Source organism: Danaus plexippus, chromosome 4 (assembly GCF_018135715.1).
Source record: "Danaus plexippus chromosome 4, MEX_DaPlex, whole genome shotgun sequence".
NCBI classification, from domain to species: domain Eukaryota; kingdom Metazoa; phylum Arthropoda; class Insecta; order Lepidoptera; family Nymphalidae; genus Danaus; species Danaus plexippus.
In genome coordinates, this window is record NC_083538.1 from 1,548,672 (window position 1) to 1,565,768 (window position 17,097).

Consider the following 17,097-nt stretch of genomic DNA (forward strand, 5'->3'; position numbering starts at 1 on the left):
CAGACAATAAATCACTCCCCAAATTTCCGATGAATCCAGTTTTTACTTCACAAAGACTCTTTGACCTGTGATTTTCATGTTGGACGTTTTTCTTCCCATACAATCCTACCAATAAAATCCATTCTGACTACTAAACGAGACAACTTTGAGTTGCTTTATATGTAGAGTTAATAAATAAAAAATACATTCAGCATATAAATTATGTTAAGATATTTTAAAAACCTATTTGTGCCATTAACAGGGTGTTACTAAAACCTGCATCATTTGAGATCAGCTTTATTTATAACAAAAGAATAACTTGTAAATCGAAAATTACATGAGTGAATCGCGTAACAAGGACAAATGATAGTGCTGTCAAATTAAATGCATTTCCTAGGAATTTAGATTATATTTACTCAAATTTGCGACGTTTTTATTAATGAGCTTAAGCATAGCATAATTTTATTATTGCAAACATACATACATATACATATTTACGTATATGTGATAATCATTTATTACAGAAAACACATAGACATTAATATTCATCTCGTCTTCGTGATCAAGATTGCTGCAAAGCAACCCAAACGTCGGGGCTATGTCCTTAGATATATAATAATGAAAAAGCGTAGTGTCTAAAGAACTTAGTTTAAATGAATACTCGCGAAAATCTTAGATCTCAAACTTAGTTTAATTATGTCTCACAAAGTCTTTCTCAAACCGATCATTTAAATATTAAAAAATTTAATTTTATATTTGAAATAACTTTCTTTATATAAGTTGTGGGTTGCGTCTGATAGGAGGTTGTTTGTGTCGCTTTCAGAGGAAACACCAGGAAATTGACAGAGAACCTGTTTCCTGTCTGACTCTCACCTTGTAACGTGCCTGACAAATAATACTTGCGAACAAAGCTGTTTATTCGACATTCCAAATTAATTGCACGGATATATATATATATATATATATACGAATATATATATGTAGAAATATTTTTACAGTTATATAAGATATTCTCTCAAACTTACGCACATGTAACTAAATAAATCAAAGGTTATAATTCGAGGAAGAATATAAACATATTCTATTTAAAAAACTGCATGAGAATGTTTACTCTCATTCAGCGTGGCGGCATGGTGACTTTTAACAGACTGTGTTACAGAGTCCGCCCTAGAAGATTCTTGAATGTCTGTTTTTGATAAAATGTCATTTAAAAATATTAGTCATTCGATGATATTTAGTCATTAAAAAATATGTTAAATTATCTAATCATTGAGTTTTAAACAGAGAACTTTGGTAAACTTAGTTCAGAACAACCACTTACAGAACATAATTATAGTTTAAATACATTTTTCCGTTAATTTAGTTTTTATTCCAAATACGTAAGAATAAAAATTATGTGAACCAAATTATATTCAACGAGAAATCTTCAATACACTTACCACGTGTAGGGACCGTCACACGCGATACGGAAAGTTTACCGTTTTTATTTAATAAAAAGGACATTGTCGTATTAATCTAGTATATTGAATATAAAAGTAAACGCTTTTAAGTCGATCCAATACACGTACACTCCTGTGGTAAGTATCAGAAAAAATCTTCAGGAATTGTTTTTAATTAAATGCAATCAAAAAACTCCCATGCTCTTTAGTATCGTTATGGAAATACTGATATCTTTATTAATTATATGTGTATTTTGTAGTACGAATAAAAACTTGAAAATATCACAACATAAAGTAAGCCTAAGTTAATCTAACATATAGTATAAACTAGCTGACCCGACGGACGCTGTATTGACAATTATTTCTTGGGAATTTCGAGCCAAGAAAAACAAAAACTAAATTATCGTAAACGTGTGAGGATGTGGTAAATATGTGAAAGAGACAAGAAGCACTGTGAACGATGACGCTATATAAAAATAACAGGACACCAAACATGTGTTTTTTTATTATATAAAATTTATTCCTTAAAATTATTTATATATATATATATATATATATATATATATATATATATATATATCGGCGCAAGCAGCTTCAACGACGGATGCAACATGAAAATAACTGGCACCAATTATTATAACACCTTATTGGTCGTCGTTACTATTGTTAAAAGTAAAACGAAATCAAAGAGAATAGAACTATGTTTGAATTCTGGTTTAAATATGACGTCTGGACGCACGACAGGGGACTGCAGAGTTCAGCGAGTGCGGAGCATAAAGAACCTTCGAGAAATACAAGAACATTTAGAAGAATTGAAGTTTCATTTTAAAATATCTGGAACTTACTGAAACAAGTGACATTAGAGACGTCAGCGAGGCTGGCGTCCTGTCTTTAAAATAATGAATTTGTAATAAAATCCGATATATATATATATATATATATTATTTATTAATTATCTCTGTGGAGAACCCTTATCACTTAGGGATATGAAAAATGGATATTAGCTGATTCTTAGACCTATTAAATAGGCATATAAAATTTCATTAAAATCGGTCAAACCGTTTCAGAAGAGTTTGGCAACTAACATTGTGATACGAGTAACATTGTATATAAGGTTAATGAAATTAGTCATTACATCTCAAATATTTCTCAAGAAAAATGAGATGAAGCTGTCGGGTAACAAAAATGGACACATTTCTTATCGAACGACCCGCTTCTTATCTTAAGTAATTAATTAAAAACTTTATCGCTGTACAAAACGCCTTTATATTTGTCAAGCGTACGCTTTACCCGCTGATAAAATAATAAGGAAAACTACATGCCATACTACTAAAAAACTATCAACTATATAAAAATGTCATGATAATGAAGTATTAATAGCAATCCAGGTAAATCTAATATGGAGATTTTTGAAAGTGATTTAAGATTTTTCGACTAAAAAGTATGTCAGAAGTGGGATTCGAACCCACGCCCACAGAAGTGGACTGCGACCTGAACGCAGCGCCTTAGACCGCTCGGCCATCCTGACGATGACGGTAGTCGGAGATTATTTTAATGAGACTAGAAGTTTTTCAAGAACAGTATTATAACATTTAATTGAACCTACTTTATGATCTTTTTTTTTAATGTTTATAGTAGATTATACTACTATACCCTTTATATTGCGTCGGGGATAGTGCAAGTCCTCGTAACTAGCATTGGATGATTCCGCGTATCTGCTTTCAAAGTAGTTTTACGGAGGAAGTTATAAACTAAAAAATATTCTTAATTCATTGACATATAAGGTCATTTATCACAGTGAGTAATTATTCAGTAGTTAATTTATTACTCAATGTGAAAAGGTGATCTTAAAAGTCGTTAATTTAGAAAATATTTCAGTTTAAACCTTATTCAGTCAATCTGCTTCTAACGCAGATACGCGGGATTATCCGATGCTAGTTACGCGGATTGGCGCTATCCCCGACGATTGGCAATTATGTAATAATTCCAACTTCTAAACAACGCCGCTATATATCCACGGACGCATACATCCGAATATCCACATATAATATTCACATATGCATTATTATCTCTTAATTGTGCTGTAATTCCTGCCAATACACACAGATTAAAGTTTCATAAATATAAAATTTACAAAAAAAAAAAATATTTCTCTTTACGATTTCTAGTATGGAAGCTTTCTATGTATTCGCCAATCCCGCTGTCTTTCAGCGTTTAATACATTAAATGCTTCATATTTTATGTATCGTTACTATCATAATTACTGGATCTATTTAAGACAGTTTCAACCACGATGATACCTCATAACTATAGTTTAAAGAATCTCGAATTATATAGACTAAGCGTTTATAAAAATTTCAGATGAGTTCTCTATTTCAATTCTGTATTTATTGAAGTTACGTCCTCAAAAAGTGTCTGAATTACGTTTCTTTAAATTTCAAAGAAAAAGTAATAAAAATTGTGAGTATCCCCACAATAGCGAATGCTTACACAAAATGGTACTAAAACTAAAATTTAGCACATTGAAATGTTATGTTGCCGAACGTTATGCCCTTGACCAATAATCATACGCCAAGTAGTCTCCATCCTCGCGGTAAATACCTGATGCTCGGACACTGCTGTACACATACTAACCAAACATAGCTAAGAAACACCGCAAATAAAATGGCTGTCAAATGAAAAAAACCGTACCAAAATCTCTCGATCTAATTGAGAGCTACTATGCATCACACACATCCAGTTCTTGGATACATTTAGACTACAATTTACTACCAAACTCCGTGTAGCTTCTGTGGGAACACGAACATTATAGACGTACTTTATACCAAGTACGTGAACAATATATGCACCTTCCGTTTGGTTTCTTATTATATATATATATATATACATATATATATATATATATATATATATATGTATATATATATATATATATATATATGTATATATATATATATATATGTCTCTAAACAAAATTAAAATTTTTACAAACAAAGTCCCAAGAAAAACCTAGTTTCTAAAATATTCTCATAGAAATAGATATCTAGTTTAAAATAAAAAGTAAATATTTTTACAGTCATTGATTTCATTTGACACGAAAAATTATCGAAAACTGATGAAAATCTGAATTACTTTCTATCCGATCAAAGAGCTGGCAGTCTCTTAAGTGACTAATTAAATCGACTACAGACTAAAAGAATTCAACACAAAAAGTAGTTTAATTAGAGAGAGAATTTATATTAATTAAAGAATCCATTGTTTGTTGTGAAACAAATGTCAAACACGAGGTAATTAAACGTTGGTTGCAATCAGCTGTCTTGAAGTTTCATTCTTATTATGTAGCGTTGTTCTGTGCATTGTCCGAAGTGCTGTCGCTTCAATGGTTGGTGCTGGATTAAAGACGGGCCTTTAGAATTCTGGATAGGACCCGGTTATTAATAGTGTGTACCCAAGATTTGATAGGATTAAATAATATTAGCATTAAACTTAGATAATATATAAGAGGGTATAGATTAATTGTAAGACTTTCAAATAGTACAACAGCAGTAGTGTAACAGTTATTAGTTTTAAAGATTATTTATTAATTATATTCGAAATATTATTATGAAAAAAAAAAAAATACAGTCCTAAATGATGCTGTCATTTTTAATATATCTAAGTCTGGGGTCCCTGGATGGTACTCCAAGGTCCCCCAAAGCATTTCAAAAGAGCGATACTGTACTCGCACACTGTAGGGGTCATTCAATGAACCGGGAATTCTTTGAAATGCTAAGTATCTCATCTTGATTACTTTAATGACGAATAATAGAATTCCAACCCTTTGTCGTATTTTTTATGTCTCAGCGTTTTCATGTTTGCTATGATTCAGCACATTTTAGTAATTTTAATGTGTTCTTGGCCAAATACAAAAAGGATAAAATTGACTATTCGTATGTTATATATCCGATTCGTCCCGTTCTTACAATACATTTTAAGGCGCTAAAATTCATTCTTATTTCGGTAAAACCTCTATCGTTAGACCAAGTTTACGTGGTTTTACGTTTTAAAGTAAATCTATTTAACTAGCCTCATGATATTTTAACATTAAACATTATATCTCTGTCAAATTTTAACAGATTTTTTTATGTTCGTTGAATTTTGGACGGTTATAATGACATACTCTTTTTAATCTCTGTGAATCCCTAATAGTGGTCTGTGGTCTTAGATGAAGAAAAAATAATTATAAGAAACAAGAATTTATCCTACCACTTGTGTCATGTGAGTAAGATTCTCACTGTCTTTCAATTTATTATACTTAGCTACCAGTAATATATATTTTTATTCTTCATAAAACTAGAAGTTTGGTAAATAAAATAATTAAAAAAAAAAACTGTATTTCCCGTATCAAATATTTAATATGAAAATCAATTTATTTGAAATTAATACCTTCAAAAAAATTATTACCCTGAAGTTAATATTCCAAAGAATTGTTTATACTATATAACACGTTACCATTTATCATTTATTTAAAATTTAAGACATTTCCCAGTTTACTAGAAATGGCATTATAAGGTAATTGAAATAAACCTAAACAATATTTATTATACAGGAATTATTACAAACCATACAAATACAGGAAGTATTAAGGTCACGAATACTTACCCTCAGAAAAGAAAAACTTACTTTTAACCCCTATCTCCTTAGTTGTTAAAATATAATTAGAACTATTATCTGTTTTTATGTTGTTTTATTCTATAAAAACAACAATCCTAACTTACACAATAGTATAATTACAAACTCTCAAGAAATTCAATGTATCACAAGTTATAGAGACAAGGGGAATGTTTTTTACGAACACAAAAACCCCAGAACGATTCAATAAAAACTATTACGCATGTATTTCGGGAGTTCACACATTATTAATACAAAAAACGACCGAGATTTTTCTGTTCGCTTTTTATTCTCTATGAAAGATTTGGCCCAAGTGATGAAATGTCGCGTGAAAGGATGTAATCTATACATACATATATATATATATACATTCATGTTTGCAATCAAGGGCATTCTTGAAGTTGTGATATTAATTTATACATACATATACATAAATTGTATGCTACATTACTTTTGTCCTTTTAAATAAATTATTATTTTCATCGTCGCAAGAGTCTTTGCGGACTCGTCGTGGTCATCACGTATCAGTGATGACTTACATGGGAAGATAGTTGCAGTGGTTTCCCCTTGCCTTCTGCACCAGCACTTTTTTGGTACTATTTAGACCCCAAGGCTTGCTGTAGCCTGTTCCAGCCAGTGGTGCCTAAATACTCTTAGAAAGTACACATGACTCGGAAAAGATCACATTGGTACTTGCCAGGTTTCCAACCCGCGCCCTCACGTATGACAGGCGGGCCTTTTAAGCTCCAGGCCACGACGACTTAAATTCTTAATAAAAGCAAGATAATAAAGCTGATTAAATTATGTCAATTGAAGACTTATTGTTTTGTATTAAATCTAGGTAGTAATAGCTTTTTTAATTGTAACATTATTAACATATGAAACGGCTTAAACTAATCAAAACTCGTACTATTTTAAACAATTTCTTTTTTTCTCGAAACGTCAAAGAACATTTTTGTTATGCGCAACAAAAAGGACGTAGAATTCCTTTGTCCTTTTTTCTTATAATGTTTATAATAAAAAATAATCCTCAGTATATTGTAATTAGTTGAGAATTAAGTTTGTTTAATCTGAACTTGAATTTTCAATAACGTATATAAATAACTTATAACACGTAACATTACAGTTACCATTGAAAATATTAAAAAAAAAATGAAACTTACCAAAAGCAAAACACATCTTTATTAAAAAAAAAAAAACAACTATATGTACACTTTTAAATCAATTCACTGCGAATATAAAATAGTTCCTATTGTTTGTGTACAAGGATGTTGCTCAAGCTAGTGCCTCACGAATCTATGAATATAAACCGCGTCTCCCGTGACTTGCGCCACACTCCACACGTGTGTTTACAAAGCGCTGTCATCGAAGCTCGGCTCATATGAGGTGCATTAATTTTGAAGGCATTTAAATATTTACTCTCAATACTTTTAAATGAAAACGCTTTCAAAATTTGTATTGGAGTTATGAGCCTTTGATGTTATTAATTTCATCTCGATTGATATGAATTTTATTAATTTTACGATGAAAACATGTTTAATACGTGGGACTTTATTTCATTACTTTATATGTGTAATTATTGCCTGGATTTAAAGTCAGACAGAAAGCTTTCTCAATCACTTCAATTTAACAAAGTTATACTTTTTGCATCAATAAAATAAAATGAAGACATTTCTTATTATTAGTACTCTTACTAATTACTTCACTAAATTAAATAATGACATTGTTATTTTTCATGTTCACAAGAGAACGTAAGTTATGCATTTTTTTTTTAATTCTCAGTGTTTTTTCTGCAAATAATTTTTAATACTAAAGCACGTACTAAATCACCAACTAATTAAGCACCCTAGAAAAACTCAGCGAAGTATTTTGTTATTTAAATGAAAAACTTTAAAAGTTAGAAAAGTAATTTTCTTAAGTTACAACTAAAACATTTTAGTTATAAAAATATTTTTCTTGGAGTGATTTTTAGCTCATAACTTTAGGTCTGCTCTGTTTTAATACAACTAATATATTTATGGATAAAAATTTAATTGAATAAATAAATGGTGGTATATAAATAAACCTTTAGAAAACCTTTAAAAAAAAATACAGACTTGGTGTAACCGCTGCGTCGCGCCCGGAGACATGTTTGTCTCTTGAAAATGGCTCTTACACTTAAAGATTATTTAATATTTTTCTGGTTAAAAATAGTTCCCTTAAAATGTACGAACAGTTTTATGAAAAGTTAAAGTACTCTAGACGAAGAACATAAGACATATAATTATTTATATCTTATGTATAATACTGTACCTTAGACTATAATAACAAATTAAAAAAAAAATACATTTTGGAATAATCGGCTCGATAAAAAGCTAAAAGTTCTATATATACAATTAAGAATATTGAATTTATTGCCGGATGGACCTTGAAACCTTGAATTACCTTTAATATACTTCAATGATCTTCAACAAAATCAAAATAAAATCATCAACTAATGACACATACGTCATATTTTAACTAAAATATTTCAATGAATAAATCTACGATATTCATTAATCAATAACAAATTATAATTCATACTGGCATTAAAAAAAAATTAACGTTATATAACATTTTGAACACCAATATATATAGTATAGTACAGGAATAATAGCTGGTTAAAGACTATGTACAAAATATTTCCGAAGTCAAATAATTATAGATAGTTCATGCATTCATCAATCTGACGCCCCACATAATATTTGCCGGTCGTATGTTAAGTTCTGTCATATACACATTAATGGCCACCCACAGACAATCCGCGCCGCGGGTTATCACCGTCATTATCACTGAATGATGCATAGTTTTAAGATGATATACCATTCGCATGCGATCTTAGATAATGAGAGGTTAGCGCATGTGACGCGACCCTCCGATGCGTCCGAGGGAAACATTAAACGTTCTGTTTACGTAACATTATTATGAATTATTTATTTTTTATACTTGCAGCATAAATATTTCGTGCAATTGTCGTATAAAATGACGTATTGAATTATAATCAGAGATAACATGGAAGGTGAAGTTTCTTGTATCGATTTGATTATCGATTAATTCAGTCGAAATAATAATTGAAGACTAATAAATAGTCTAGTCGTCCAAGTTAACAGTAAAATAGGAAAAAACAAACTATTAAAGTAAGTTCGAGAGCATCAGGCTTCGCTTGCAATCAATGCCATGGAATTCCACGTAACATTATCCAGCACTTGTAAGTTTGTACTTAATAACTGTACAGCTACGTCTACCTTCAGGTAGGAAGAAATGGCTTAAGGTTAGTGGTTGTAAAGAAATCTATAGCCAACAATTTTAAAACTTTAAAACTAATCAAATATAAGGACGACATCTGTTTAACCAAAAATTTACAAGTGCGTAATTTTTTTTTATCTCTTACATATAGAAAGTGTTTTTTTTTTAATCAATCGCTGTATAAACTTCACCATTTCATTAAATTTGTTAATTCGCTTTCTCCGTAAAAGCATTCGTTACATAATATCATTCCATAATCTTATTAAGTATGCTTTCAATGGAAATTAACATTCAAAAATCAATTTCGCAAATTGTAACTTTCATATCAAATGTACAAAGAGGTCTTATTTCTGAATTCGCAGACGGTGAATCCCAGACTGCACCTTTGTATCATAATTTCTCTCAGCATGTACTAATCGTAGGGTTGCCATTACACAAACCATGAAGACTCCACTAGGTATTGAAAAGAAATAATTTGTATAACAAGAAAATTAAACTTGGCATTTAAAAAAAACATCAACATGAAATAATAATGACATTTTATTTAATTGTAATAATATTTTTTTTATTGGATAACAGGGATTTTATTGGATAACATGTACTGGATATTGAAAGTTTTTATGTTTCCACCACACACAAATCAAACCAGTTGAACAGATGTTAATTCCAATATTATTAGAAGCCGATTTCATAAGCGAAAAACGAAAGAAAAAATGAGTATTCACGTTTTTGAAAACATCGAAAAGAGACATGGCATTCTATACAAAAGCTACAAGATAGCTATAAACATAGGGAAGTCTAAAGTATAGTAAACTCCTTTTAAAATGATGCAACCCTAACTAATCAATATGGATCGTCATTCACGTCACGCCAATCGAGAACAACATACATCGGTTTACATTACCTATAATTATTGTTCACTAGTCATTTGCAGCTGAAACACTCGCCTTTTTTGAGTCGTGGTTTACATGACGTGATAAATTTTTAATTGGATACATTGAATCGTCATTGATACATTTTGACGTCTGACGTCTGGTGACACATGAGCTGTCAAATTAACAAGTCATTAGGGAATGTTTGGAGTGGATTCGCACAGATTATTAAGCTTTAATTGAGCGTTACATTTCAACAAATTCAATTAAAACTTTTTGCATTCATATTCACATATATTTGTTTTGAAACGTCATTAAATATATCTGATTTTATCCAAGACCTCAAATAAATAAAGCGAGTATTTATTACATTCAATAGTTACTTTTGCCTTTAAAATTTTAGGTTCGTTTCTACACTTACCCGCCTTTCTTTCTCTTATTTGTTAATTCGTATTATTATATGTATTATATGTAAAATGTACTAAGTTAAGATTATTGCTAATGATTTTTATTGTTTTCTTAATCTGATTTGTTTGAATTTAGTATTTAAAGTGTCGATTTGTTATTTAAGATTAGGTCTTGGGTCAAATTAATGTTAATTTATAGTTAAACCGTCGCTTTTTTAGGTATGTATTTATGTTGTTAAATAAAATAAGTGAATATAGTAGGGCTACTAGACCACACAGCCTTGGGGCTGGGGTGGTATAAATATATCTTGATTCCCTTTGGCTCCATCGTTTTGCAAACTTTAATTTCTTACAAAAGTACTCGAACACAAAGACTCAAAAGATTCAAATATAGAAGCAATTTGAATTCAAACGACCAAGAAGTTTTAACGATGCCACAGATACAATCAAATTCGATAATTTTGTAATAGTAAGTTCTTTAAAATTCCAATTCACTTGTACAATTTGGATAGAAAAACGTATTTTGGGAATTGCAGTAAAGACAGCTCGATTGAAAAGGACTTTGTTTTTAGCCTGTTGTAGATATAACTATGAATCGTCTTTCTGGTAGACTGAAATGAATGATGAATTCCGTCACAATTTCACGCTTGTCTTTAGAAGGTTTATAGCAAAGCTTTTCACATAAAATATTATAAGTGTTAAATTTCAATACATGAATCGTATATTCCAAGCATACAGTGAATAGACATTTGATAATTCATACGCTTTAAACTGTATTTTTATCATTTTATTATTAAAGTGAAAGAAATGTAAGTAAATGTGCTATGTAGTGGACACGTGTGCTCAGCAAAAGGGTTGGGATGTCTCATGTTTCAAGAGTATCGCTTACATAATATTGGATAAATTATAATACCTCTTTGTTAAAACTCCAAACAAATCGGTCTGTGAATGTGAAGTTTTAATATGACGCCGATGTTTTCTGATTGATTCAGTCAGTATATTTAGCTGTGAAATATCACAATGAGACACATATGCAGATGACTATGAAGCTGCTGTGAGTCTATTTGGAGGACAGACCGTTTTCCAACCATTGCCCCACCTTACCTGTTCTGATGTGGGTCCTTGGGTGGCGGGAAGGGTGTGGGGATCCGCCTTCCCCCCCTGAAGCCAGCCTCGCTCATTGTCAGAACTGAAACAAGTACTTACTTTAGTGCTACTTCCTTATTCTTCGTTTTCATCTCAGTACTTTCGAGTTCAGAAAGTCAAATATATCTTAACTGTTTTCCTAAAGTAGCTGAGTTTTTATTTTTATTACTTTATTATTCAAATTGTTATAAAATTATACAATTTTGCAATTCAGAGATTTTTTTAAAAATAAATACTAAATTATATAATCGTATATATTTGAAATCTTGAATAAATCTTATTTTTGTTAATCACATGTATGCATATATATTATTATGTAAAGGCCAATAAAATAATAATAAAAAAATCTTGATGTTAAAAAAGGCAATGATTGAAAAGCAGGAGACTTCTCTACTGTAATAGACCTGGAAAAAAAAAGATAATTAAACCAATCGACAAAACCGGGCCTGGAACAAAGCTCAAACAAAAACACAGAAATAATATGCACTGGTTGGCGTCTACGGAACTGTTGTTTGAGGTTTCAAAGTCGTATTCAATTTATATGCGTGGCATCTATCAAAGTGAGGCTTGGTAACGTTGAAGGCTCTCAGTCAAACCTCGTACGTGAGGAAAGGTGCCAGACCAACGCTCGAGATTTATGTGGTTTTTAGACTAACCAATCCCTTTGACGGATATGCGAATGGATTTGCTATTCATACACGAATGAACATTAACGCTCATCGTTCCCACTAACGTTTGATACTAATTTGTATGGACATTTGAGTTTACGCTGCGCGGAGTTTAAATTGAATGTTCTATATACAAAGAGATTACTAATTGCTTTAGCTCTAAAGCTAGTGTAAGTATTAATAGATCTATTGTGACATGTCATTGAATTAGTCCTAATTAGCGTGGTAATATTAATTAAGATATATTGCACATTAATTAAATTCTATTGAAACTAAGTTGACAACATGATAACATATCAATTATCATCAGCCTGTTGGTGCCCGCTGCTGATAAAAGGCCTCTTCTCACATGAGAAGGTTAGAGTATTTATCACAAAGCTTGCTCGAGGCGGATTGGCGAATTCAAACTTATAATTTTAAATTATAAGTCCAGGTTTCCTCACGATGTTTTCCTTCATCGAACGTCCGTAGTGTCTAAATACTCTTAGAAAGTACATATGACTCGGACAAAATCACATTGGTACTTGCGAGGTTTTGAATCTTCACTCTCATGCACGAGAGGCGGGCCTTTAACCTCTAGGCCACCACGACTTTTCATAAAATATAAACATATATGATTTACAAGAAGAAATCGGACGTAAAAAAAAGGATCTGTTCATAAAAATTATATGACTTTTATTTTACGATTTTACTCATGTCTAAGATTTGATTGAAGTCTTGAAGACTGTAATTTCATCCAAGTTTGGAATACTTAGTGGGCCGAGTTCTGTAAGACGAAAGTTTTGAAATTAAGACACCAAAACTAAGTAAAGCTCGGCGTGTCTCTGTGTCGATTGAATTAAGTTATTACCGGTTGAAGTTTTTTTGGGAGACAATAATTTTATCACGTATTTTAAAATAGGTTATTTCCGTTATTGTAATTACATTGAAGAATCTCTACATTGAATATAAATACCCGATGGACCTCTTTGTTGAATTCCTTACGAGGATTCCTCGAGAAAGCCTCTTAATTCCGTCGGTCTAATGATTTTGAATTACAATCTCATCTCGTAATAACATTTAAATTGAATAGATCTTTCAATGCATAGATAATGTTATTGTTAGGATCGAAATTCTCAAAACAGTTAATGTTAACTTACATCTTAACAAATAATATTCAATTGAAAAACTACTTTATGTTGTAACAACGTTTTCCTTAAAAACCTATTATGTAATGTATACTACTTCTCATTTCATAGAATAGAAAACGCCAAATTTATTTCCATTATAATCATTTATAACCAAACCGCAAACTCCGGTTATTTGGTTTGAAACACCTCACAGGAGTTCCGAACGGAAACTCCCGGTTCAAAATTGAAAATTAAAAATTCAAAGTATTCGAGTCAAAGCGATACGGAGTTTTCGATTGACGCGGAAGATATCTTACAGATATATCACTCAGCACAAGCTTTAAAATTTCAATGCGCATTTAAGAATTGAATTTTCCCCTTTTGTAAGCGGAAATATTTTGCGGACGAAGCAGATATTTATAGTTTGGAATATAATTTTCGGCAGTAAAAGCAAAACCGTTTCGCGCTGTTAGGATAATAAATAAAAAAAAAAGCCATTTAATGGAAGAAAATTAACGAATGGGGTACTTTTGGTGCTGCAAGTGTTAAACCGGTGAATTAAGCCCACCTCTCGACTTGACTCCGTGATTGTGCATAATGTACGGTATTTCACACTTTTCTGTATGATTTGACATTATGAATAATGAGGGGACGTTGAATGGTTTGAAGTTCGGATGGAAAATGAATCGTCTCATTTCGAATCCTTGTAGGGAATTAGTTTGTCTTCGTCTAAAACTTCCAAACTCCTTTGAAACAAATTTAGATTATTCCATCAAGTTTGAGAATCCAAAGAAGTTTACAAATGAGAAAAGTAAAGACTTTTTTAACGTTTTCGAAACACAGAAGTTAAATTGTATTTTGTTTATTTTTTTATGGCCATTTTATAAAGCTATATGAATTCGATAACGTCCGGAGATAATAGATTTTATAATACAAACAGTTACAAAAAAAAATACTCAAAATAAATAGAATTTAACAATAAATTTTACTTTAGATTGAAATACAAAGACAATACCATTTCTGTCAGAGCGTTTCGACTCTCAATCAGATAGAATTTCTAGAATGTTCGCTCATTTCTTCCAAATAACATTTAATTCAGATCCAATCTTCCATCCCGTGTATCTCGTCTGATGAAAAGAGACAGCTAATCATTTCATTATAGCCAGTAATGAATTTTCCTCACGGCCACTTCATACTAATGATATGATTTTAATTTTTGTTAAGATTTTTCTCTTAAGACGTCTCGGTGCATTCGTTTAACTGTCTAGTGATTTTAAATGGATTCGAAAATGAATAAAATTAATTTTTTAATTATGTTTTATATGTGTTGTATTATTACGAGTTGTTTTATTAAAATTATATTCTCGTCTGTTTCTATTATTATACATTTTTATATTCAATTCATTTGTATTACTATCTTGGTAGTTATTTATAATATCGAGTTAAGTTTTTTGTTTGATAGCAAATGATTTTATTACATGTATCTCAATTGTCCATATTTCTATATATCTTTTGCATAACACAACAAAGCGATAGGATTTTCATTTTCATTTAATATTATTTTTAATTTTCATATAAGCGTGTTTTTTCGTTTTAAAAATATACAATCGTTATCAAATGTATTTTTATAACTGATTGTATTGTTTTAAATAAAATCTACGTGTATTAAATATGAGTGATGTTATTTATTGTTCAGGAGCCTGCAGACAATGTGGCAGTCTAAAATGCATGCGTGAATACCAACATTTTCAAGTGCAAAGCTCATCACGAATTTGTATCGTCCAACTCAATACGGACAGTTTTGTAGTTCGCAAAATTACATACCTATATTGATACTACCATGTGCGAAAATCTCTTGATGAAAAACAGACAACTTTTAGTGTTTTGTTTAGAGATACAATCTTGTGTAACGACTAAGGATACCAGTGTAACTGAGAGTAAATTTGTGTTATCATAATTTAAGAAACCTCCTCCTCTTTAGTTTTAATTTATTGCAAAAATTTAACTTTACTTTCGAAGTTTGTATTACGGAACGCATATTAAAAATATTATTTACTTAAATTTCAGTGTTGAAACAAAATCTTCTGAACCTAATCGACCTAAATATAATTATAATTAGTCACAGATTAATAAAATTAATAAAATCTAGAACAATTCACGCTAAACAAATGAATGCATTTCCAATATTTACTAAAACGAAATTTGCTCTCGTTGCGATTTTAAATCAAACAAACTGTTTTATTGACAGCCCTAAATAAACTAGGGTTGGTACTAGGTGTTTACAATTCGCGAGTTGGCTTTAATGTTACATATTAAAAGGGGGCGAACCATGAATAGATCGGGAACGTATTTGATATTCGTACGGCGATAGATTTGATTACACTTGCATCCTCTTGATAGAAAGCATTATTATTTATACTACAATACTCTAAATATATATATTTTATTAGATTGAATTTAGTGCGAATTCGTTATTTTTAAAGAGAGTGACGTCAGCATTACTGACGTGCTAATAAATACTAATTACAGTACTTTTCATAATATTTTAAAATAAATCTTCAATTCTTCTAAATATCCTTGTATTTCTTGAAGGTTCTATATTCTTCAAAGGTCCGCACTCACTCAACTGTCGCCAGTCCAAACGTCGTATTTATAAACAATATTAAAACATAGTTCTTTTCCCCTTTTAAACAGTCTGTGATTCCGTTTTACTTTTAAGTTTCAATAATTGATGACAGTCACACATTATTCTTATGTTGCATCCGTGATTGGTGCTGATAGCGCCGATATATAAAATATATACATACATAGATCAGTGACAAGTTTAGGTTGCACTCGTCGATTTGATACAAAATTTATTACAGTTATTTTTTTTGTATTATCTTAAATAAACCCGATATAATATATGGCCGACTTCCATTATGAGAATAGTAATATAAATGAGCAACGATATAACTCACAGTTACACGTTTCCGGAGACGTCTAGCACGTACCTACGTGTAATTAACAAAAATTTTTTTTTAGCTTTGTTTATACGTATGCGGTTCATCGACTGTTTTGTTATTCTTTCACCTGAAGACTAGTAAACAAAGGGTTACTTCACTCTTCAGATTTTGGTAACTATTTTTGGAAGCTTTTATAATTGAATGTGCGCTCGGGAGTTTTGCCCGAACATTATTGCTAAAATATGATACTTTTGTATAGACTTCACAACGCGTTACTTTGATATTAACGCTACATTTCTGTGTAATCTAATAAAAAATATTTTTATAGTCCTCAAGTTAAAGTGTAACGAACATGCAGATGGACGTCAGATCATCCAACGATATGAATCGACTGATAACCAAAATTTGTAATTGATTCGAGTCTCTACAAAGTGTAGAATGGGTTTTAAAAGGGTAGTAAATCTTCTAATGTGTACAACGAGTTCATTCAGGTAATTAATATTTTTACTAAAAAAATAAAATAAAACAGTATTACATCATAAGTTATGGTAATGTATATATAAAACATAAATTATTTAGAACTACTTTCAATAACACGTATTAAAATTTACATATTTT

General features: G+C 30.7%; 1 protein-coding gene and 1 non-coding gene across 2 annotated transcripts in view; both read right to left on the reverse strand.

Moving 5' to 3' along the window:
• Nucleotides 1-17,097, reverse strand: part of LOC116768334 (kinesin-like protein CG14535) — a 174,812-nt gene that overhangs the window by 141,539 nt on the left and 16,176 nt on the right. The window contains exon 2 of the mRNA XM_061526445.1: nt 11,716-11,800. Within this exon, the coding sequence (XP_061382429.1) occupies nt 11,716-11,792 (77 nt within the window). The 5' untranslated portion in view covers nt 11,793-11,800. The remainder of the gene's footprint in view (nt 1-11,715; nt 11,801-17,097) is intronic.
• Nucleotides 2,863-2,946, reverse strand: Trnal-cag (transfer RNA leucine (anticodon CAG)). Its single transcript has one exon. It is a non-coding gene; the product is annotated as a tRNA-Leu (tRNA).